Below are 24594 nucleotides of genomic sequence, written 5' to 3'. Positions count from 1 at the left end.
TCATCCTGGCTAGCAGATCTAATCCTTGGACTAGTAAACGTCAGGTAAGTTTCCCAAGCCCTGGTGTGTGCATGAATGGAAAGGAGAAAGAGACCGTAACATTTATTTTTGGTTGTTGTCATAATTGTATCAGTGTTCACACCTAGACTGGCTTTGGAGGAAAAGAGCCAATGCAGTCACCTATTGCACCACCTGTCCCACAGCACACTCTCAAGCAATAGCTAGTGTCCATAACCATCCGATCCTGGCCCCACTGAGGCCAATGGCAAGACTCCTAAAGACTTCAGTGGGGTGAGGACTTGTCCCTCCCTATCAATCTTTCACTTTGCCAGCAGTGTAATGAACACCCAGTCTGGGGCTGTCTTGCTGCTGGAAATCTGCATATAACAAGAACCATGGGGCCTGGTTCCCCAGCGTCGGTCAGGAGTAACCCCATTGAACTCAATGGAATTACATCAATGTAAACCTGACATTAAGTTAGAGGAGAATCAGATCCCATTTGTCCAGCTGGCAGCAGTTGCTACAGCATCTTGCACATCAGCATTGTATTTATGAATTGGCAAAGCAGACTGCTGCTCCTGTATGCAGGGCCAGCTGTAAAGAATTCATTGCCTGAGCCAACCTGGAAATTGTGTGGCCCAGCCACTTGCAATAAGCAGTAGCTAAACATTTTCCAGCCCCGAGTATCTTGTTTCCCTAGGCAACCACCTATGCTGCAGATATGTCAGAGCCAACCATGCTTATATGAAAATCTGTAACACAAGATTTAAATATGTGGATTGACATTCTGAAAGCCCTTTAATAATTATAAGTGCCCAGATATTATGGTGATGAGGGACATATTGGTAGGTGGATGGACAGATACGCTCTCATAGAGCCATTGGAGGTCTTTTCTGGGCACTGAGTCAGGCCCACAATAGCATTTTTCATCCACACATCTCAACACCACTTCACAAAGATGAATACAACACCCCTGCCCTGCATTTTAGCATTGGGGTAGCTGAAGAGCAGAGAGATTACAATCAACATTTGAAAAAGTGTCCACTGATTTTGGAAACCCAGCTTGAGAAACCATGCGACTGACTTCCAGAGCCACCAAGCACTCACAAATCCAGTGGAAATGGGATCGTAAGTGATTTATCCAAGGTCTCAATGCAAGTAAGTCAGTGGCAGATCTGCGAATATAACACAAGTCTCTGGACTCCCAAAGTGGCACATGCAGAGCACTGTCTCCCAAAGCTGTTTGGGGCTGTAGTTATGGGCCAGGCCAACTGTGTTCAAAATCCTAATGCCTGCCTTTGCCATGGGATAAAGGGCCCAATTTGGCTAGGTGCTGAGTGTCAACAACTCCCATTGACTTGGACAGGATGTAAGGACTCTCGGCACCCTCCAGGATCAGAGTCTAAGCTATGAAATGGTTATTGCCCAAACAATAAGTGATAAGATTCTATATTATTTGTAGTGCCTAGGACATCTAGTCATGGACCAGGGCCCCATTGTGCCAAGCTGGAAAAAGATTTCACAAGCCTGAGAAGAGGCAATGTATTGAGATTGTCCAGATAGAAGAAGGCTGGAGAAAAATGTATAATGGTTTTCAAAAAGCAAGAAGCAGCGAGATACTGTAAATCTCTACATGCTTTTGGGAGAACATTTTAAGCAGATAGTGTGTCAGCAGCAACGTTTTGGGTTTCCTCTGAGGTTCCCTCTGTGAGCTAATTGTCCATTCTGTGGTTGCACGATCCAGGTCAGGAATTGTGGTAGCCTTCAGCATCACAGTCTGGGTTAATAAACATGGGAGAGCCAGGAATGACTAGCAGGTCTCTGTTTAAGCTGCTGGATATGGTGAGCTATGCATTCATTGTAACAGAGTCCTGTGACTCCTATAATGCATTCCTGAGAGAGCACTATATATAAAAGGCCTGGAATTGTTGTGACTGACCCTATCGCAGAGGACCACTGCACATGGCTCCCTCTAGCCCTGAGGGCACAGCTCCATGTTCGCCATCAGAAGAGCAACATGGGGTGGTCCCTCTCACCAGGGACTAAAGGTGCTAGGCCTGATTCTCTTTTCAGTCACACAGGGTGTGGATCAGGAGTCAGGGTCTCAAAATTACTGGAAATATTCTAGTGTAAATGAGAGAAGAATCAGGCCTGTTGTCAGTTGGGTGCTCCCCAGGGCAGTCAGTTGTAATTTTAGAGAGGGGTGTTTTCAGGACCGCTCCAAAACAGACGTGTAAGAGGAGCTAGGCTGCTTTGGATTTTACAATGCCTCAGCTGGTCCTGTTGAGCAAAACGGATGATGCTGGTCACTTAGCATCCACATGCATTTTATATATGGGTAGCTTGGCCTCCCTCTTGACCATGTCAGCTGGGACCTGCAGTTTTGTACTGGCTGGGGAACATCCCGCTAATAGCTGCAATGGATAGAGGTGGAAAGCGACGGTTCTGTATATTAAGCTCTTGAGATAACCATAGTTGTCTGTATATATCTATATGGCACTTAACCTGTAATCCAGCTCTGCTATCTGTGCTGATGCTGCTGAGTAACACAATTTCCAGCTCTGCTTCATTTTGCTGCTGGAAAAATAGAGAAATTTCCCATTCCTGGGAACAAACAGAAACAATTCTGCCTCTCCAAGGGGGGCCATGTTCCTGAGGTCTGTCATCTTTATAACTGTGCAACGCTCCTTCCCGCTTTCATTCTCTTCCACCCTCTAGCATTCAGGAGATTTCTGTCACTGCGTGGGTGGAGAATCAGGATGCATGAAACACAGACAACAGGGCCCCAACACAGAGCAATTGATTGATCAGCAGATGATTTGGTTCTAGGCAGGTCATCCAAACCGTATCATCCACAAGGGTCAGAGTCTTGGGACAAAGGAGTTTCCACCAGTGCTCAATAAAAATCTGGTCCCTGCAGCTGTTGTCCAGGCCCAGCACTTCATTCTGTTTATTACATTGCAAGGAATATAGCAATAAAGGTCAGAGGCGGGATGTTAATCCCATCAGCCATGTGTTCTTTGGATCTTTCTTTACTAAAAGGGTGTCATATCTACAGTGTGACCAGATGTCCCAATTTTATAGGGACAGTCCTGATATTTGGGGCTTTGTCTTATATAGGTGCTTATTACCCCCCACCCCCATCCTGATTTTTCACACTTGCTGTCTGGTCACCCTACATATCTATTGCCTTCTGTAGGGCTGATGGGCAGCTAGATGCCAAGAGGTAAGGGAGACCAAGGGTGTGCTTCTGATCTTAGTTAGACCAGTGTAAATCCACCAAAAATCAGCAGAGGTACTCTGGATTTACACAGGTCTAACTGAGTTCAGAAGTTGGACATGGATCTCCAGTAATACCCAGGCTCAGTCGTTTCTCAAACATACGGCTCTTATTCTCCAATTAGCAGACATAACATATTCTGCACTCAGATAGCACATTGGATCAGAGGTACACACAGATCACACCACACTCTGTTCATTCCCCCACCAGGTAGGCCTTCCACAGCAGAACCCGGTATGGGATAGTGAAGGTTCCTCTCCCCTTATATGAGGCCAAGGAGTCTGTGTTTGCAACAAAATTCTGACTAATAAACCAGTTCCTGCTATCAGATCAAGCAGTATTCCCCTATCCGATCCCTGGCCATTATTTGCATGTTACTGTGGTCAGTGGTGTGGGTTCTGCTGTGCTAAGAAGTGGTATTTTTCCATCCATTCATTTTAAAGGGAGCTTTAAAAAAAAAACAACAAAAAACCCACAATGCCTCTTTCCCCCTCCTCTCCAGATACCTGCGCTTCATTTCCAGGTACGTCAGTTTCTTTGGACATAAGTCACATACAATAAAGAAAAGGAGTACTTGTGGCACCTTAGAGACTAACGAATTTATTTGAGCATGAGCTTTCGTGAGCTACAGCTCACTTCATCAGATGCATACCGTGGAAACTGCAGCAGACTCTATATATACACACAGAGAATATGAAACAATACCTCCTCCCACCCCACTGTCCTGCTGGTAATAGCTTAAACTGGTTTGTGCTGGAAATGGCTTTTAGATAAGCTATTACCAGCAGGACAGTGGGGTGGGAGGAGGTATTGTTTCATATTCTCTGTGTATATATAGAGTCTGCTGCAGTTTCCACGGTATGCATCTGATGAAGTGAGCTGTAGCTCACGAAAGCTCATGCTCAAATAAATTCGTTAGTCTCTAAGGTGCCACAAGTACTCCTTTTCTTTTTGCGAATACAGACTAACACGGCTGTTACTCTGAAACCATACAATAAAGAGTGATGCATCATAGCAGGAATGTTGATCCTTCTAGAACAGGGGTGGCCAACTCGAGCCTGAGAAGGAGCCAGAATTTACCACTGTACATTGCCAAAGAGCCACAGTAATACGTCAGCAGCCCCCCAGCAGCTCCCACCACCCGCTCCCAGTGTCTCCCACCCACCAGCAGCCCCGCCCCCTCCCTCCCTGCACCTCCTGATCGGCTGTTTAGTGGTGTGCAGGAGGCTCTGGGGGGGATGGGGGAGGAGTGGGGGCCCAGCAGGCTCAGGGGAGGGGGAGGGAAGGGGTGGAGTGGGGGCAGGGCCTGTGGCAGAGCCAAGGGTTGAGCAATGAGCACACACACACACACACGGCACATTGGAAAGTTGTCGGTGCCTAGACAAGGAGCTGCATATTAACCTCTGAAGACCTGCATGGGGCTCCAAAGCCACAGGTTGGCCACCCCTGTTCTAGAAGATGCATCGTTCTCTAGCACCATTTACTGTCTGTCTAGAGAGCGACATCACGGCATTGAACTCATATTCCCCTGCCCAGAATGAACGAGACCCAATGGTGCAGTGTTATCCGGTAGACAGAACCCGAAGCTGGGAGCCTGGAGAACTGGGTTCTGTTCTCAGTTCTGATAATGACTTTGAGCAAGTCAAGTCTTTCTGTACCTCCATTTCCCCAACTGTAAAGTGGGGATGATAGTGCTCCACCACCTTTTCTCCGCCACTGTGAGATATGAGAGCTAAATAATATTGTGTAACTTAAGCATTCACCTTTCTTTGGTCCCCTAGCTAAGGTCTGAAGAGAGGAATTCCTGCAGCCAAAACATTTAAGGCTGAAATCAGAGAGAGGGAGCTCATTAATTGCGGTCACAAGTGTTTTTATCAGTCATCAAAGGGCGCTGTGCAGCATGTCTCATTGTGGTTTGGATGCTGAGTCACCCATCAGGGCCTGTGTATCCAGGGCTAAGAGACTTCAAGCATGTCAGCAGAAAGGAAAGAAGAGGAGGAGACGAAGGTGTCAGCCATTAAAATACTCTTAGCTTACTTTCTACTTAGCAGGACTGCAGCTCCTTCCGCTGGCTCTACGCCCTCTGCCTACAGGGAGATGTCCTCTCAGGGGACTCCTTTGATGCAGACAGTATTGGAAGGCAAGGAAAGGGATTAAATAAGAGATGAGCTGAGAGATGGGAAAAGGCTCTCCACCTAATGAGCTGTCAGGCATTTTGATTGAGTGCTACATGGCATATTTACAGCAGGGCTGTTTCTTGAGCTTCCCTCAGACACAGAGTTTGGAACTGATTGGAGCACTGGCGCCATCTCCTTCTCAAACTCCCACTGGTTTTATTTACCATTGATACCCAGGCACAGGGATGCAGAATCATCACACCTACCCTCGCACCTACCAACCCCTCAGCAAGCCTTGAGTTCCATCTGTGCCACCCTCCAGCTCACACTAATGAGTGACATTCAGTGCCCATAGCTCCAGAGAATTTGCACAGGGTGGTCTCTCTCACCCCATCCATCCAGGACTCCCCTCCCCCCGCCCAGACACCAAAAGGTGAGAAAGGGAGGTGCCGGGGGCTAGATCATCAAGTGAGCCTGTTGGCCGCTGATTTGCTCCAATGCTTGTGACCCAAACTGCAGAGTTTGCTTCCCAGACTGAGCCCCTCAGTGTTTGCACAGCCCCTTTGCGTAAGCTGGGAGCTCCCGCTTTCTACAGCATGAAAGCGTGGGTTCCTGTTCATCTCCAACCGATGCTTAGCAACAGAGCAAGGCAGACAGTTCCTCTCCATTCTTATCTTTATGGATTTTTAGGTACATGATATATCAGTAAGCACGACCGTAAGACACTGAAACGGGCTGAGATGAAATCCTGAGCCTACAACCGTGAGTTGGAGGATTTGGCCAAGGTTCTGTCAACTGCCCCCCTCCCGCAGCTGAATATATATGTCCATCAGTTGTAACCCAAGTGTGCAACTTAGGGTATCAGGTTACAGCCCCATCGGCTTTTAGGTGGCCAAAGAGCAGCACCGACCAGGATCACCTTTTTGCACCTGTGTCTGGCCAAGTGCCTTCTTCTCCAATACCAATCTTGACTTCGCAATTCACATGTAGGTCACCTCCAAAACTATCATGGGACTGCACCATAAATCCATTTGGAGGTAGAAGCTAGTGCAATCTATGGGAGCTCATGGTACCTCACTAGAAGCACATTACACCAGTGCTCAAGGATTTGCATTGGTTTCTGGATAACATTAAGGTCTAATTCCCTAAATGGCCTGGAGACGTCTTACCTCACCTGTGCCACGCTGCTGCAGCAAAGATCAGCGTGAGTGACCGGGAGTAGGAAAGATGGAGCTGCCAGCCATGAGTTCTCAGTGTGGACCCCTTGGTTTCCGAATTAATTCTACCCAATCCTGCAATGCCTTGCACATAGGTGGACCCTCATGCTCACATGCAAAGCATTGCAGGATAAAAGTTGTCTTCTGATATAGCTCAAATCTGTTGACTTGCCAAAGCCCATCTGTGGGCGTTTGGAAGGGCTGAAACAGTTGTGTGTATCTGTACATGGCTCTGGTTTCACTTGCTGGGGATGGGAGCTTGTAATTGGCACTACACCTACTAAGTCTTACGTCTGTTGTTATAATTGTATTTATTTAAATTTATATGAATAAAAGACATGAAAAAGGTACCATATACTACATGAAGATGAGGTAATCTGGAACAAATATTAGCAAAAACATATATGAAGGAAAAAGGATTGGTAAAATACATAGACTTTACTAATGTGAGATAGGAATGGTCCAATATCAGAAGTGGAAAGGACCTTGAGAGGTCATCTAGTCCAGTCCCCTGCACTCATGGCAGCACTAAGTATTATCTAGACCAGCGTCTCTCAAACTGGGGTGTGTGGACCCCTGGAGGTCCCAGGGGGTCTGCGAGCCCCGCTGATCAACTCTTCCCCTTCCCTCCCAGCACCTCCTGCACACTAGAAGTCCCGTGGCGCAGCAGGGCTCAGGCAGGCTTCCTACCTGCCCTGGCTCCGTGCCGCTCCCAGAAGCAGCCAGCATGACCTTGTGGCCCTGGGGGCGGGGGCAACGTGTGGAGACCACATGGCCCCCCCACCTAGGAGCCACTGCCAGAGAGATGTGCACCCAAACTCCCTCCCTCCTGGAGCCCATACCCCTCACACACCCAAACTCCCTCCCAGAGCCCGCACCCAAACTCCCTGCCCCAGTCTGATGAAAGTGAGTGAGGGTGGGAGAGAGTGAACGACTGAGGGAGAGGGGATGGAGTGAGTAGGGCCTTGGAGAAGGGGCATGGCAAGGGCTGAGCTTCGGGGTCACCAAAAATTTTAAAATCAAAATGGGGGTCCTTGGGTTGCTAAATGTAAGCGAGGGAATAGTCCCGCTCTTGTGGGGTACTTTCCTGGTTTCTGCACTACCCCGGTGAAGTGGGCTAGCGAAAGGATCTGAGTCCTCGCTCCCACTTCCTTTACCCAGTGGCCTCCCTGCCCTTGAGGACTCTCCTGTCTGGCAGAGTCCTCGTAACCCCAACAAGGCTGGGCCCAGGATTCCTGGGGGGCTCGACCCCCAACCCTGCTGTGGTCACCTCGGACAGGGGCTAGGGTGTCCCCACTCCGGGGTACTCTCTCTGCACTGGGCACTTCTCTGACCCACTGACCATTACATACAAGTTAAAGCAAATGCAAGTTATTTAATCCACAATTAATTTTAAAAAGAATAAGGAAAAATGGGAAAGGTTAAAGGAAACACGTCAACCCGCTCTGTGGCAGGGAACATCACAAACAGCGTCTCTGGAATGTCAGGGCAGTTCACAGTCTGTTCCTTGTAAGTCCCAGGCCTCCTGCTCAGGCCCTGGCTGTGCTGCAGGGATGCTGTGGGTTGGACACTTGCTCTGGTGGTGGCCACACGCTCTCAGGCACTAAGTGGTAGGACCCTTCTGCCCTGTGTCGCCCCCGCCCTGTCGGGGTTATGATCCAAGCCTGGCCTGCAGAGCCTCTTGGCTGAGGCGTCTCCCTGTGCTGGGCCTGCTGCCCAGGGTCCCCCTCGGTCACCCCAGCAACTCACCGCACCCAGCTCCGGACTGCTCCAGCCCCAGCTCCACCACTCTGTCTCAGCACTGCTGCTGCTTCTCTGCCTCCAGCTCCCTGGGCTGCTTCTCTGGCCCCTCTGGCTCTGGTTGCTGCAGCTCTGCTCCCAGGACAGGTCTGCTCTGCAGGCTGCTTCTGTGACTCTGCTCCCAGCACTGACCTGCTTCCTGGCCTGCTTTGCTGGCCCCTCTGCCTCTGGTTGCTGCAGCTCTGCACCCAGGGCAAGTCTGCTCTCTCTGGGCTGTGCCTCTGGCTTTGAGGCTGCAGTTCTGCTCCCAGGACAGGGTCTGCTCTCTCTGGGCTGCTTTTCTGGTCCCTCTGGATCTGGCCCAGCTCTGCCCCCCAGCTCAGCTTGGGCCCCTGCTTTCTCCTTAGCTCAGCCCCACTCTGTCTGACCCAGGCAAATCCAGCTCACACGGACGATGGGACCTCCCTGGCCTCCTGACTAGCCTGCCCGCCCTGTCATTCAGGCTGACTTGGGGCATTGGCCTCTCCCCATTGTTCCTGGGGACTGTCAGTCTCAGGGTCCTGATTTCCCATAGACCCGTCCCCCTTTTTAGTACCGGGAGCTAGCAACTAAAACACCCCCACTGAATGTTAGTAAGGGGGCAACAGTCCCCTTACATAAAGTTTGAGATCTGCTGACAGGTGTTTGTCTAACCTGCTCTTAAAAATCTCCAATGATGGAGATTCCACAACCCTCTCTCGGCAATTTATTCCAGTGCTTAACTATATGCAGTCAAATTATTCTGTTACTGTATAATCTATACATCACTCTTTCATACAAAGCTGTTTCAACTAGTGATGTGTCCCACTGTTTTATGCTAGGCTGTACATCTGATTCCCAGAGACCAGTTCCACTCCTCTGTTGCTTTATAAAGAGTTAGTACCTTTTAAAATAGCGCTAGTTAATGGGCTGAAATATGCATATTAAGATTACCAGGTTACATGGCTGTAAAGAAACCCCAATGAGAGATCTGGGAAGAGTGCTTGTTTTTACCCGTCTCCTTGTGTTTTGAGTCAAGTCCTGCTGGGGAGAGGGGCCCTAAAGCCTAGCAGAAGGGAAGTCACTTCTGTGAATGATAAGCAGCATGCATTTGCGGTGCATCCAATTCCCTGTGCCTGCACCCCAGGCAGACTAGTTCCAGCTCTGAGGGGTGCAGAAGGCATGGAGAAGTGAAGGCTTCTAGGAAAGGCTTTCACTGCCATAGACTTCTCTAGTGGTATATCTGCCGCATTGCCAGAGATCCATGCCACCTTCCAGCTCTAGACCCTCGCTCCCTCCCCTACCCCAAGCCCTACAGGGCCTCAGCTGCATGGAGTTCCGACCAGTGGGCTACCAGGGAGGAGGGAAGTAGTCCTCCCACTTGGTCTGAATTCAGAGGGCCACATGGGGTACTGCCCCTCCAGCTCCAAAGCCCTCACCTGCATGTCCCACTCCTTGGTGGGTGTGTCTACACTGGAGCTAGAGGTGTAAATTTCAGCTCGAGGAGACATACCTGCACTAGCTCTGATCAAGCTAGAGTGCTGAAAACAGAACTGTAGCTGCAGCAATGCAAGCAGCAGGAGAGGCTAATGGCCTCGAGTACATCGTAGGGCAGGGGTGAGCAAACTTTTTAGGCCAAGGGCCACATCTGGGTGGGGAAATTGTATGCAGGGCCGGGGCTAGGGGTTGGGGTGCAGTGTGCAGTAACGGGCTCAGGGCAAGGGATTGGGGCAGATGAGGGGTGCCAGGTGTATGAGGGGGCTCAGGGCAGGGGGTTGGGGTGCAGGAGGGGTGCAGCAGGGTGCTCAGGGCAGGGGGTTGGGGTGCAGGGTGCAGCAGGGTGCTCAGGGCAGGGGGTTGGGGTGCAGGAGGGGTGTGAGGTGCAGGCAGGGGGCTCAGGGCAGGGAGTTGGGGGGCGGGGTGCAGGAGGAGTTCGGGCTTCAGCCCGGCACCGCTTACCTAAAGCGGCTCCAGGGTTGCAGTGGCATGCACCGGTGCCAGGGCAGGCTCCCTGCCTGCCTTCCCTGGCCCCACGCCGCACTGCTCCGAGAAGCGGCCGGAACCACATCCCTGCGCCGCCCCTGGGGGAGGGGGGGCATAGAGCTCCGCGCGCTGCCCTTGCCACGCTTCCTGGTACCTCCCCCGAAGCTCCCATTGGCCGCGGTTCCCCGTTCCCAGCTAACGGGGGGCAGTGGCTGGAGGCAAGGGCTATGCACGAAACCCTCTGGGTCCCCTTCCCCCCTGGGGCCCCAAGGATGTGGTGCTGGCCACTTCTGAGAGCGGCACGGGGCCTGCGGCACCAAGGGGGGCAATCCCGCGGACCGGATCCGAAGCCCTGAGGGCTAGTTTGCCCACCCCTGTCATAGGGTCTCAGACAGGACCATACCCAGGGCGGGCAGCCCCTCCTGCTGCTTGCACCACCATGGCTACACTTCTGTTTTTAACAGGCTAGCTTGATCAGAGGTAGATTCATAGAATCCAAGATCAGAAGAGATCACTGTGATCACCTAGTCTGACCTCCTGTATAACACAGGCCATAGAACTTCCCCAAAATAATTCCTAGAGCAGATCTTTTGGAAAAACATTCAGTTTTGATTTTAAAATGGTCAGTTAGAGAGAATCCATCATGACCCTTGGTAAATTGTTCCAGCGGTTAATTACTCTCACTGTTAAAAATGTTACCCCTTGTTTCCAATCTGAATTTATCTAGCTTCAATTTCCAGCCATTGGATTGTGTTATGCCTTTCTCTGCTGGACTGAAGAGCCCATTATTAAATATTTGTTCCCCATGTAGATACTTATAGCCTGTAATCAAGTCACTCCTTCTCTTTGTTAAGCTAAATAGACTCAAAAAGAGTTCAACCTATCACTCTAAGGCCTGTTTTCTAATTCTTTAATCATTCTTGTGGTTCTTCTCTGAACCCTTTCTACTTAATCAATATCCTTGAACTGTGGGCACCAGAACTGGACACAGTATGCCAGCCGCGGTCGCACCAGTGCCAAATACAGAGGTAAAATAACCTTTTTACTTCTGCTCAAGATTCCCCTGTTCATGCATCCCTGGATGGCATTAGCTCTTTTGGCCACAGCGTCACACCGGGAGCTCATGTTCGGCAAATTATCCACCATGAGCCCCAAATCTTTTTCAGAGTCCCTGCTTCCCTTCCCAGGATACAGTCCCCCATCCTTTAAGTATGGCCTACATTCTTTGTTCCTAGGTGTACACATTTACACGTAACCGTACTAAAATGCATCTCTCTAGTGCGGGTACGTGTCCTTGTGCTGCGATTTACACCTTCCAGCTCTCGTGTAGACATACCCTGTATTATTCACCGCCGATAAGAAGTTATAGGGAGAGTGGTCGAGACCCCTCTGGGTCTTCTTTACATCAAATGCCCACATCACCACCTCCAAGCTCTTGGAACCTGGCCCAAATCAGCACCTGGGGAGGCTGAGCCCAGGAGGGCAGGAAAGGGGAAGGGATTTGAGGAATTTATCTCCCACTGTCATCAGACTGTTAAGTCAATCACAGCCTTGAGGTCCATTTGGGCACCAGTAGCACGGAAGAATCCAAATAACCAGGCAACAAAAAAAAAAAAATCCCCTTCCACCTAGGACTGGCCAGAAGACTGTGCCCCGTCCTACCAGACACAGATCTGGCCACAGCGATCTACACATTTGTGACCTCCAGGTTCAATTACTGCAATTACTCGTTATATCGGGGAATGAAGCCACATGCCCTGGAAAAGCTTCAACTGGCTGCAAAATACAAGCCAGTGAGGGCACATGGCCCTAGTGCTCTGGTGTCTGTGACAGCTCCCCACTGAGCACAGAGTGTAATTCACGATCCTTCCTTACATTCATTCAGGTCTCTCTATTGGATTGGCCCTGGCTACCTGAGTGATCACCTCTCCTTATGCACCCACAACCTCCCTTACAGCCTACAAGCCCCCTGGAAAATGAAATCATGATCGACGAGAGGAAGGTGTCCAAGTATGGGAGGCAGAACTTACCGCAGGAGCTGGAACCAGTGTACTCAGCTCATTGACACAGGAGAGAAGACACTACGAGCATCACCAGGGCTAATTGCAGGACTCAGCTCTGCCATTTAGCTTTCCCTCAATAATTGCTTCGCACACCAACAAACACCCACTCATCCACGGAAACAAAAACAACCAGAAACTAATCAACTATTTCTGCTATTGCGGAAAAGGGGGGAGAGACAGAGTGCGTGCTGTTGCTAATACAATGTGAGGCCTACCGAAATAGGAACATAGGCCTTGCCAGACTGGATCAGACCCCAAGGTCCATCTAGTTCAGTATCCTGTCTCTGCCAGGGGCCATGCCAGATGCTTTAGAGGAAAACAGAGTATAATCTGCCCCCATTTGTTCTGTCTTTGTACAGCACCTAGCACAAGGGGGCCCGCGTCCATTGTCACCTTTGCTATATGTGGTCCCAATTATATGGTTAAAATAAGGAATGATGCATTTAGGGATGATCAGTCCCTATATGAGGGGAGTGGGTAAAATCCTCTCTAATGGTTCCTTGATGGCAGATAGGCAAGTCTAATCTAAAAAATCAGTGTGCTATCCTTTTTATAATCAATTATAACAACGCCCCATAATTAACATTAAATCATAGAATATCAGGGTTGGAAGGGACCTCAGGAGGTCATCTAGTCCAACCCCCTGCTCAAAGCAGGACCAATCCCCAACTAAATCATCCCAGCCAGGGCTTTGTCAAGCCTGACCTTAAAAACTTCTAAGGAAGGAGATTCCACCACCTCCCTAGGTAACACATTCCAGTGTTTCACCACCCTCCTAGTGAAAAAGTTTTTCCTAATATCCAACCTAAACCTCCCCCACTGCAACTTGAGACCATTACTCCTCGTTCTGTCATCTGCTACCACTGAGAATAGTCTAGAGCAATCCTCTTTGGAACCCCCTTTCAGGTAGTTGAAAGCAGCTATCAAATCCCCCCTCATTCTTCTCTTCCACAGACTAAACATCCCCAGTTCCCTCAGCCTCTCCTCATAAGTCATGTGTTCCAGTCCCCTAATCATTTTTGTTGCCTTCCGCTGGACGTTTTCTAATTATTCCACATCCTTCTTGTAGTGTGGAGCCCAAAACTGGACACAGTACTCCAGATGAGGCCTCACCAATGTGGAATAGAGGAGAACGATCATGTCCCTCGATCTGCTGGCAATGCCCCTACTTATACAGCCCAAAATGCCGTTGGTCTTCTTGGCAACAAGGGCACACTGCTGACTCATATCCAGCTTCTCGTCCACTGTCACCCCTAGGTCCTTTTCTGCAGAACTGCTGCCGAGCCATTCGGTCCCTAGTCTGTAGCGGTGCATGGGGTTCTTCCGTCCTAAGTGCAGGACTCTGCACTTGTCCTTGTTGAACCTCATCAGATTTCTTTTGGCCCAATCCTCTAATTTGTCTAGGGCCCTCTGTATCCTATCCCTGCCCTCCAGCGTATCTACCTCTCCTCCCAGTTTAGTGTCATCTGCAAACTTGCTGAGGGTGCAATCCACACCATCCTCCAGATCATTTATGAAGATATTGAACAAAACCGGCCCCAGGACCGAACCTTGGGGCACTCCACTTGATACCAGCTGCCAACTAGACATGGAGCCATTGATCACTACCCGCTGAGCCCGACAATCTAGCCAACTTTCTATCCACCTTATCGTCCATTCATCCAGCCCATACTTCTTTAACTTGCTGACAAGAATACTGTGGGAGACAGTGTCAAAAGCTTTGCTAAAGTCAAGAAACAATACATCCACTGCTTTTCCTTCATCCACAGAACCAGTAATCTCATCATAGAAGGCGATTAGATTAGTCAGGCATGACCTTCCCTTGGTGAATCCATGCTGACTGTTCCTGATCACTTTCCTCTCATGTAAGTGCTTCAGGATTGATTCTTTGAGGACCTGCTCCATGATTTTTCCGGGGACTGAGGTGAGGCTGTAGTTCCCAGGATCCTCCTTCTTCCCTTTTTTAAAGATTGGCACTACATTAGCCTTTTTCCAGTCATCTGGGACTTCCCCCGTTCGCCACGAGTTTTCAAAGATAATGGCCAATGGCTCTGCAATCACAGCCGCCAATTCCTTTAGCACTCTCGGATGCAACGCATCCGGCCCCATGGACTTGTGCTCATCCAGCTTTTCTCAATAGTCCTGAACCACTTCTTTCTCCACAGAGGGCTGGTCACCTCCTCCACATGCTGTGCTGCCCAGTGCAGTAGTCTGGGAGCTGACCTTGTTCGTGAAGACAGAGGCAAAAAAAAGCATTGAGTACATTCGCTTTTTCCACATCCTCTGTCACTAGGTTGCCTCCCTCATTCAGTAAGGGGCCCACACTTTCCTTGACTTTCTTCTTGTTGCTAACATACCTGAAGAAACCTTTCTTGTTACTCTTAACATCTCTTGCTAGCTGCAACTCCAGGTGTGATTTGGCCTTCCTGATTTCACTCCTGCATGCCCGAGCAATATTTTTATACTCTTCCCTGGTCATTTGTCCAATCTTCCACTTCTTGTAAGCTTCTTTTTTGTGTTTAAGATCAGCAAGGATTTCACTGTTAAGCCAAGCTGGTCGCCTGGCATATTTACTATTCTCTCTACACATCGGGATGGTTTGTCCCTGTAACCTCAATAAGGATTATTTAAAATACAGCCAGCTCTCCTGGACTCCTTTCCCCCTCATGTTATTCTCCCAGGGGATCCTGCCCATCAGTTCCCTGAGGGAGTCAAAGTCTGCTTTTCTGAAGTCCAGGGTCTGTATTCTGCTGCTCTCCTTTCTTCCCTGTGTCAGGATCCTGAACTCGACCATCTCATGGTCACTGCCTCCCAGGTTCCCATCCACTTTTGCTTCCCCTACTAATTCTTCCCGGTTTGTGAGCAGCAGGTCAAGAAGAGCTCTGCCCCTAGTTGGTTCCTCCAGCACTTGCACCAGGAAATTGTCCCCTATACTTTCCAAAAACTTCCTGGATTGTCTGTGCACCGCTATATTGCTCTCCCAGCAGATATCAGGGTGATCGAAGTCTCCCATAAGAACCAGAGCCTGCGATCTAGTAACTTCCGTTAGTTGCCGGAAGGAAGCCTCGTCCACCTTATCCCCCTGGTCCGGTGGTCTATAGCAGACTCCCACCACGACATCACTCTTGTTGCTCACGCTTCTAAACTTAATCCAGAGACACTCAGGTTTTTCTGCAGTTTCATACTTGAGCTCTGAGCACCCTTACATACAGTGCAACTCCCCCACCTTTTCTGCCCTGCTTGTCCTTCCTGAACAGTTTATATCCATCCATGACAGTACTCCAGTCCTGTGAGTTATCCCACCAAGTCTCGGTTATTCCAATCACATCATAATTCCTTGACTGTGCCAGGACTTCCAGCTCTCCCTGCTTGTTTCCCAGGCTTCTTGCATTTGTGTATAGGCACTTGAGATAATTCACTGATCGTCCCTCTTTCTCAGTATGAGGCAGGAGCCCTCCCCATTCGCGCGCTCCTGCTCATGCTTCCTCCCAGTATCCCACTTCCCCACTTACCTCAGGGCTTTGGTCTCCTTCCCCCAGTGAACCTAGTTTAAAGCCCTCCTCACTAGGTTAGTCAGCCTGCTTGCAAAGATGCTCTTCCCTCTCTTCGTTAGGTGGAGCCCGTCTCTGCCTAGCACTCCTCCTTCTTGGAACACCATCCCATGGTCAAAGAATCCAAAGCCTTCTCCAAATCCACCTTTTAAACCACAATTCAATGTTTTCTACTTTCTCATTGGCTATTTAACATTAATCATCATCTTCATTAGCAGCTGCGTAAATTCTACATCAATAACTATCAGTCTAGAAAGCATGTTCCACAACATTAACAAGTTATCTGAAACATTTGTAAAAACCAGTTTGGACCAAAACATGTTTACAACATGACCTGGGGTTGTGTGCGAACTAATCTCTCTAACTTGCCTCTGAGCAGTCTGATTTCACTCCTGTTTTACCATGTCTTGCTTGACTGTTGTCAAGCCTATTTTTAACCAATAGATTTTTGGGGCTACTTATAGTTCAACACATTTCTACAGAACATAAACAAGCAGTATCTTTATAGCCTACACCATGTTTGGGGTTCCTAAGAGCTACAGTAACACAAATCATAGCAATTAGATCCGGAGTGGTGGTTGTGAAGTTCTTGGCCTCAACGGCTTCCTATGGCCATGAGTTCTGCAGTCTAACCGCACACTGCGTGAAAAAACATTTACTTTTATTGGGTTTGAATCTGCCACCTTTTAATGTCATTAAATGTCTCCTTGTTCTTGTGTTAGGAAATGGAGACAACATGCTACAGAGTTACCGTTTCCAGTGGTTCTGGAAGCCGGTTAGCCTCTTTTCCCCCCCTACATTCCGAGTCAAAAGGACAATATAAGTCAGGCCCTACCAACAGTGCCAGGTTTACAATGGTGCCAGGCCCATGCTCAGAAGGGGCCCCGGCCTGCTCTGCTTGTACTGTGCCCTGAGACCCCGCCAGCCACTTGCTTCTCTCGGCCCGCTGGCGGAGGGCTCCTCTCTGCCCCCTGCCCCCACCCGCCAGTTTCTCTCTGCCCCCTGGCCGGACCCCAGTGCACCTCTGGCTCCGGGCAGTCTCTGCTTCCCACCACCTGTAGGGCCCTGCCTGTCTCCCCAGAGCTGAGCCACCTGGGACTGGTGCAGAAGCCTGGCCAGTCTTGGTCATTTATGGGGGGAAAGGGGGGAAGGCTTGGCTGGGCCCCTCCAGGCAAGTATGTCCTGAGGGAGCCTGCCCTCATCCTGAGGGGCTAGAGCGATTCCCCGCCCCGTGACCAACCCTCGCTGCACTGCCAGCTCAGCCCGGCAGACGCAGTTGCCTCTGAGCAGGGCTGGTGAGTGCAGCCAGTAGGCAGGGCACGGGGGAGAGGTCTCTGGAGGGCCTGGGCGGGTGCTGGGCTGTGAAGGGGCGGGGAGGATCTGTGTGTGTTGGGGCACTAGGGAGTGGGAGTTCTATGTGGGGGGTGCTGGCCAGCTGTGGTGGGGCTGTGTGCAGGGGGGTGCTGGGCAGGGATGGTGTTGTGCAGGGCACTGTGCATTTGTGGTAGGGTCGGGGGGGCGCTGGGCATAGCGGGTCCGGGGGCAGGCTCTGGCCATGGGGGGGGGGTTTCCGGTGTTGGGTGAGGGGGGGGATGTGTGCCATGGCATGGGCCTGCCCCCGAGGGGAAGAGGCATGCTGGAAGCACAGGACCAGGCAGGCTACTGTGTGTCTGGCAACTGCCAGTTTGTAAACAGTGCCCTCTCACAGGGCTGGGCAGAGCAGGGCTGCCCTCTCCATGCCATGCCCCATTGCCCCTGACTGGCCCCTCACTCCAGGGACCGACACACCACCCCTCCACCCCCACCCACCATGTTCCATTGCCCCCATGGGGGCCTACAAATATGTTTGGAGCCGGGCCCACAGAAGATTAATCCGTCCCTGCCTACCAAATTCAGGGTCCATTTTGGTCAATGTCACAGTCATAGGATTTTTAAACTCGTAAATTTCATGATTTCAGCTATTTGAACCTGAAATTTCATGGTGTTGTAATTGTAGGGGTCCTGACCCAAAAGGTTGGGGGGGGGGGGAAATCACAAGGTTATTTTGGGGGTGAGGGGGTGCAGAATTGCCATCCTTACTTTTGTGCTGCCGCCTGCAGCCACCTTCAGTCAGCAGCCACCACTCTCCGGCCGCCCAGCAGTATGCGTGACATGGTATGGTATTGTCACCCTTACTTCTGCCCTTCTGCTGGCCGACTGCTGCTGCTGGCCAGCGACCACTGCTCTCTGGCCTCTCAGCTCTGAGGGCAGCACAGAAGTATGAGAGACAATTCCATGACCCCCCTAAAATAACTTTGTGACCCCCCTGAAACTCCGTTTTGGGTCAGGACCCCCATTTTGAGAAACACTGGTCTGTATAGTATAGGGTAAAAGTATACAAAAGATCAAATTTCACAGGCGGAGACCAGATTTCATGGTCCGGGACATGTTTTTCATGGCCATGAATTTGGTAGGGCCCTACAACTAAGTATCTTGGGTAGGTATAGAGAAGAACCCAGAACACTATTCTGGATCCATAGTTTTTGACAGTTTCACATGTTCTTTATTTCAGAGAGAGACTCAACAAAATGTATAAAGTGCATTTGTTTGTTTGAAGTACAAGGTGTTATTTAAAGTCCCATGAATTTCTACATTTTGGGAAATACAAAACAAGCATCTGCAGATTTTATTAGCTACACTGGTTACGTTTACAAGCTTTGCTTACTGTTCAGTTTTTAAAAAGCCAGTGAATATCTTTTTAATAGCTCCCCTTCTGTCTTACAACGAGTTAATCTGATTGTGCAATTAAACAGGTCCACGAAGCAGAATAGGAGAAAACAAAGAGTGACTGATCTTGGAAGAAAAAACTCCACCACATTTTTGCAGATTTTGCAGGGAAAACCCCTGCAGATTTAGCAAACACTTCTTTGCAGATTTCTAAATCCCTCTTTATGGGCAATGGAACAAAGGACACGCCCTCTGTCTGCATCAGAGAGCAAGGTGAGGAAAACCAGTGCTTTCTGGCTGATGCAAAAAGGTCAGTCATCACTAGTTGCTCACCGGGTCTAGAACAGATCCAAATAAACGTACTTGAAATGAAATCCTAAATTGCATGAATGCTCTGAGGTAGTCTGAGACCAAAGGAATGATCCATGGACAGTGTGGTTTTCTTTGACTTGACATCAGTGGGGTTGCATTTGCACAGAAGTAACAAAGGGCGCAATCTGATACAGTAAGTTTAAGGAAGATTGCTTAAAAAGTTAACATGAAGAGTGCTGTACACAGGACACAGATTAGCAATGTTTACTATGCTCTGTGCAAAGCTGTGATATATATTAAGATAACTGGTAGTTTCACAGCACAAGACAGATATTGTGACACCAGCACGTGAAAAACGAAATCAATCTTGATCACAGTTCCATCTTGGATTATTATATTCCGCTGACCTAATTTCCTCCTGCACATTCAAATGGATGCAGTATCTTCCTTTACTTCCTGTCCTACACTGCGGCATTGCATGGCCTTGTGCTGCAGACACATTTCACCCAACTGCCCTATGGCGGGGATGGAACCCAGGTGACGGGAATTGACATCCTGTGGTGAATTCATAGGCCTGGGAGTCAGGGGATCTCAGTTCTGTTCCTGGCTCTGCCACTTGACTCTCAGGAGAACCTAGGATAAGTCATGTCGCCACTCTGAGCCTCAGTTCCCCATCTGTAAAATGGGTAACATTTACTTCACGGAGCCATGAGAGGTTACAATTAATATTTGTAAAGCACTCTGAGACTGCGGATGGAAGCTGTGATATAAGTGCAGGTCCTTTTTTTATTATTATTATTATTATTTCATGTATAGTTTACGTAGCAGGTTATACACATATTAAGGTTTTAGCTCAGTGCTTCCAAGACAAGAGACGCTAACAAACCAGCTCATTTTGACCTGGTCCTCATTTTCAGAGTCAACCTCACCTGAAATCAAAGGGTGCTGTGGACACTTAGCATCTCTGTAAACCAAGCCTCAATGGTACTGAGGGGTTTAATGCAAACGTAGGGTACGAGTTCAGTTGTTTCCTTCTTAAGCTGCTGACATCTGTCCTGGTGGCCCCGCCTCATTGCGGAAGTCATTTTAAAGAATAAAATCTTGTGACAAAGTGGGACACTTGGTGGGTGTGCCCATCTGCATACCAATGCCCAGAGAGCTCTTCCCACTCACAGCAGAGCTGGGAACAAGCTGCCAGGCGTGGGTGGGATTGTGGGGGCATGGAGGTTTATTCCTGTGGGTTTTGCAAGCTGGAAGAGTGAAAGAATTCCCACACAAACACACAGCCACTGTCAGCCCCAGACCCCAAGCGTGGGTTCTTCTCTCCATCATAACGAACAGCTTCTCACCCATCTACCCAAGGAACACAATCTTGCAAGGTGAGAAGTGTCACTCAAGGAAAGTGTGTAAATTATTTTTTTTTACTCTATATCTGTCCTTGAAACAATTTCTGCAGTGAGCTCTGGGGAACATTTCCCATGCTCTGTGGATCCGAAGGAGAAAATATACAAAGTGCACCAGTTCTAGGAACCTTAGGTCCCTTTTTGTTCTCATCCACACCAGTGTAAAGCAAGAGTAACTCCACTGAAATCAGAGAAAGCACACTAGTGCCAAAAAAAAAAAAAAAAAAGATCGGAATCAGGCATCTGTTGATCAGCACGGAGAAAAAGCTGCATTACAAGGTGCAGGTCACCAAAAGGATATGTGCAGAGGTAAACTAGTCACTGTGCCCTACATATTTGGACACTGATCCCGCAATGAGCTTTAATGTATTGACTCTGAGCAGGTGCCATCTGCGTGGAGCTCACAGAAGGATCAGGGCGTGTGTTTGGAAACACAGAGTCCCTGGAACCAACACTTAGATCCTCACAGACTTAAATCATCCTTTCAAGGCAGATAGAAGCCTCCTCCCACATGGAAATCAACTGAACTATCAGAGAAGAGTATGGTTCTGAAACAGCCTTCCAATAGGAGTTACGGGGGTAAAAAACCTAACTAGTTTTAAGATGGAGCTTGATAAATTCATGAATGGGATTACGGGATAGGATTTCCTGTGATAGCAGGGACAGGACTCGATGACATAGGAAATCCCTTCCAGTCCTGTTCTCTATGTTCCTAGTTTCATATGCATGTGACACTCCCCTGTGAGACATTTAAAAATGGAGGTCTTGCCTACTTTGCATGGACATTAAAGATCCCCTGGTACTTTTTGTAAGTAGAAGGAGCTAGCTCATATCCAAATTTCCTCTTCCGCCACTTCTCACTATTGTGCTGGTTGAGTGCTGTATTTCCATCCCAGAAGTAGCTGCATTGTACTGGGGTTGAGTGTCAATAAGCGTGAATAGTGCTTTGGGTCTCTTTGGGATGAAAGGTGCTACTGAAGTAGCAAATACTATTAAGTGTATTCATAATGGTAGCTGTCCTGCTCTTGCATGGGATGGGAAGTTATCAGAGCTTTGAGAGGTTCTCAGTGCACTGAGATTGCCTGCAACCACTGCCATAGAAGGACTTTTTGATTTAATAATCAGCTGTTGATTCTGCTAACATGACTCACAGTAGAATGTGGGATTCAGAAAAAACAGTGCATCAGCAGAGGGTTATGAAAAATGTTTTTTAAAAAAGATGGATTTTGTTTTTTAATCACTTCCATTTTTGTACAAATATATTTTGGTTCCCTTATTTTATATATACTTGCACACTCTATGGAAACATTCAGATCAGATTTCCATGCCCTGAATTATTCAGAAGCAGAGAATTTAGTTTTAGTACTCAGAGCAAGGTTTAGAAATCTGAGTTTTATTCTCCCACTAGCACTGACTTGCTGCATAATCTTGGGAAAACCACTGAATTTCTCTCACCTGGGTAATACAGATGTAATACACCCCCAGCTGTCAGGAGACATGTGAAGATTAATTAATGTTTGAGAAGGCTTTGGATGAAAAGTGCAAAGCATTAGTCTGATCACTAATGGTCAAAGCAGGTTCCTACATTTCTGAAGTTCCCAAATGGAGGCTGACATACCTCTAATTTACATATTAGCAAATCTTGGCATTCATCTTCAGGTATATCAAAGGTTCTACTTTTGCGAGGGGGGGGAAGAATTAAGTGATAATATAGCAGATGGGGGGTTTCAAGTGAGCCTAAAGAGACAGGAGGAGGGGAGGAAATCGATGAGTGCTTAAATCCCTTAAGCACCTTTGAAATCCCAGCTTTACAAAACAATATTTGCCTCAAAATGAATGCCAGAGTCTTTAATTTTATTTTTCTGATTGACACAAATTCAGACAATACATAATTAATCTTACAGTTACACAGTAGCTTTCACATGCATCTCTCTGTCTTCTTGGTCTAATTCCTGGTCCTGCAAACGCTTCTCCAAGGCCAAACCCTAGCACCCCCATCAAGCCACACTGAAGCCAGGCACAGAGGCCCATCCATGTTCCATGTGTGGAACATGTTACAGGACTGGGGCTTTAATTTTATATTATTTTAAAATTCTATATGTAAATTTGCCTAATGCAATAATCAGCACATACCCACCACCAACCATTTAGGTTCTACAGCTAAGATCAACAAACACACAAACATCTGAATCTAAAATGTTATTATACATTACTTGAAAGCCACGCTTTGAACCCACAGTATTTTAGCACAGATATTATACAAATTCAATATGCTTTCAGTGTCCTTTGTATTCACAATACATAATCCATTACAGAAATGGACAGCTATAGAAATATGCCTCCCTGCCTAGTCAGTTAAAAAAAATGTTCTCTTCACCTACTTTAAACAGTCACAATCAGCTTTTGCTCAATTGTATGCCTCAAGATAAAGGTGCAAAAAGCATACTCCACTGCCTTATTAACTTGATTATTTTCATCTGGTAAAACTCATGCTTTGAGACATTGCAGGTGAAGTAATTAATGGGCAGTTTCTTGCAGTTGTTTGCTCATCATTGTCAACACCTGGCTAGCAGGTTAAACCACCACCACCACCACCACCTCCTCCTAACTCAGTGTGCCCAGGTTAGTGCATCACAGGATTATTAATCCTTCAGAGATTAAGAAAAGAAAAACTACCAGGTGCCTGGGATCTAAAACAGCTCTCATCCACCTGCCCTATGGTCTTCCAGAACCCTTCAAACAGCACTGACAGTAAAAATACAGAATTACATTTTAACTGGCTGCAATTTTTAGTTTCCCAAGATAGTGCTGTGAAGACGAGCCAGATACATTTTATAGAGAGGCCCTAACCCAGCCCCTGCCCTTATAGCATTTCATCGGCAGGTATTACTACCCGTGTAGATTTAATGCAATTCAATTCACAATAAGCACATCTGCATTTTTTGAAAAGCCTAAAGAATTGCACAGTGGACAAATGCATTAACCAAAAGATTTTTTGAGGGCAAGCTTTTTGCAATTCGCCAATTGCGCCGAAATCCCTCGCAAGGTGTCACACAAAGCTGCTGCAAAAGGAAAAGGAGGACTTGTGGCACCTTAGAGACTAACCAATTTATTTGAGCATAAGCTTTCCGGAGCTACAGCTCACTTCATCGGATGCTTGCAGTGGAAAAGACAGTGGGGAGATTTATATACACGGAGAACATGAAACAATGGGTGTTACCATACACACTGAAACAAGCCTAAGGCACAGCAGACTTGCCTCCCAGCCTGTGGAGGAGGTGAAGAGAAGTGAGCCCAAAATCCATGCAAAAGGTAAGGGGAAGAAGAGAGATACCTTACCCACATGAGTGATGACTGTAGCCAGTCGCTGGGTTAGCTCCTGGTGTGACATCTCTTCTTCTTTTAACCAAAAAAGCATCTCACCGAAGCACTGCACAGCATTAAAAAAAAAAAAAAAAAATGCAACTGGAGTGGGAGGCTACACACACACACAAAGCAAGTACCACTCCCAGGGTAGGATTCTTCCAAGCTCCTTACATCTCCTGGGCACTGGCCATCTCCTGCAGTCTGCAACCCTGCATGCGTGGGGATAACCCCCTAACAAAGGTTCTTTTACATGAAAGGTAATAAAATAAAAAAGCAGAGTTGATTGCTTAGGGGTTTTATCCCCCCCCTTAAGAACGAGGCAAGGAATAAAGAGACAAATCAGCTGCCCGCTACCTGCCTCCAGGGAGGCTTGGGGATGTTAATGCTTTGAGTCAGGAAAAAATCCTGGAGCTATGGACTATTGTAAAGAGGAGTGGCGCTTGCAAAGGGAAATCACACCATTGCAGCCTGAGGTCAGCTCTCTCTTTACTCAGGAGTGGCTGGAAGGAGGCTGGTGCTTCTCTGCCCCCACCCTCCTCCACCTTTGGCAGTGAGAGATGTATGTCCATTTTAAGTCTTATGCTTGGTTGACCTTAAAGGATAAAGCACACACACACACACTGAGCATAGAGAGTTTGTTAAAATCCTCATCACGTCTCTTCTGGAAACATTGGACAAAGAGAGAGGTGCGGTGGGCTGTTTAAAACCTGAGATCACGCTATGGATCTGAATATTACTCAGTCCTTGGGTTTGGCAGGATTTTTAAAGGCACCTTCCCCATTGTAGAGAGTGAACAAAGCACCAGGTGAAGACAGGGGGCAGAAACTCAGCCCCTACC

The 24594-nt window shown here is 48.2% G+C and overlaps 1 protein-coding gene across 1 annotated transcript in view; it reads right to left on the bottom strand.

Moving 5' to 3' along the window:
* MCF2L2 (MCF.2 cell line derived transforming sequence-like 2) overlaps positions 1 to 23921 on the bottom strand; it is a 308714-nt gene extending 284793 nt beyond the window's left edge. The window contains exon 1 of the mRNA XM_077826650.1: positions 23730 to 23921. Coding sequence (XP_077682776.1) covers positions 23730 to 23808 — 79 coding nt within the window. The 5' untranslated portion in view covers positions 23809 to 23921. The remainder of the gene's footprint in view (positions 1 to 23729) is intronic.
* Positions 23922 to 24594: the final 673 nt, after the last annotated feature.

Source organism: Eretmochelys imbricata, chromosome 9 (genome assembly GCF_965152235.1).
Source record: "Eretmochelys imbricata isolate rEreImb1 chromosome 9, rEreImb1.hap1, whole genome shotgun sequence".
Lineage (NCBI taxonomy): Eukaryota > Metazoa > Chordata > Testudines > Cheloniidae > Eretmochelys > Eretmochelys imbricata.
Note: the sequence above shows the minus strand (reverse complement) of the source record. Positions and strands in the feature narration are given on the sequence as shown.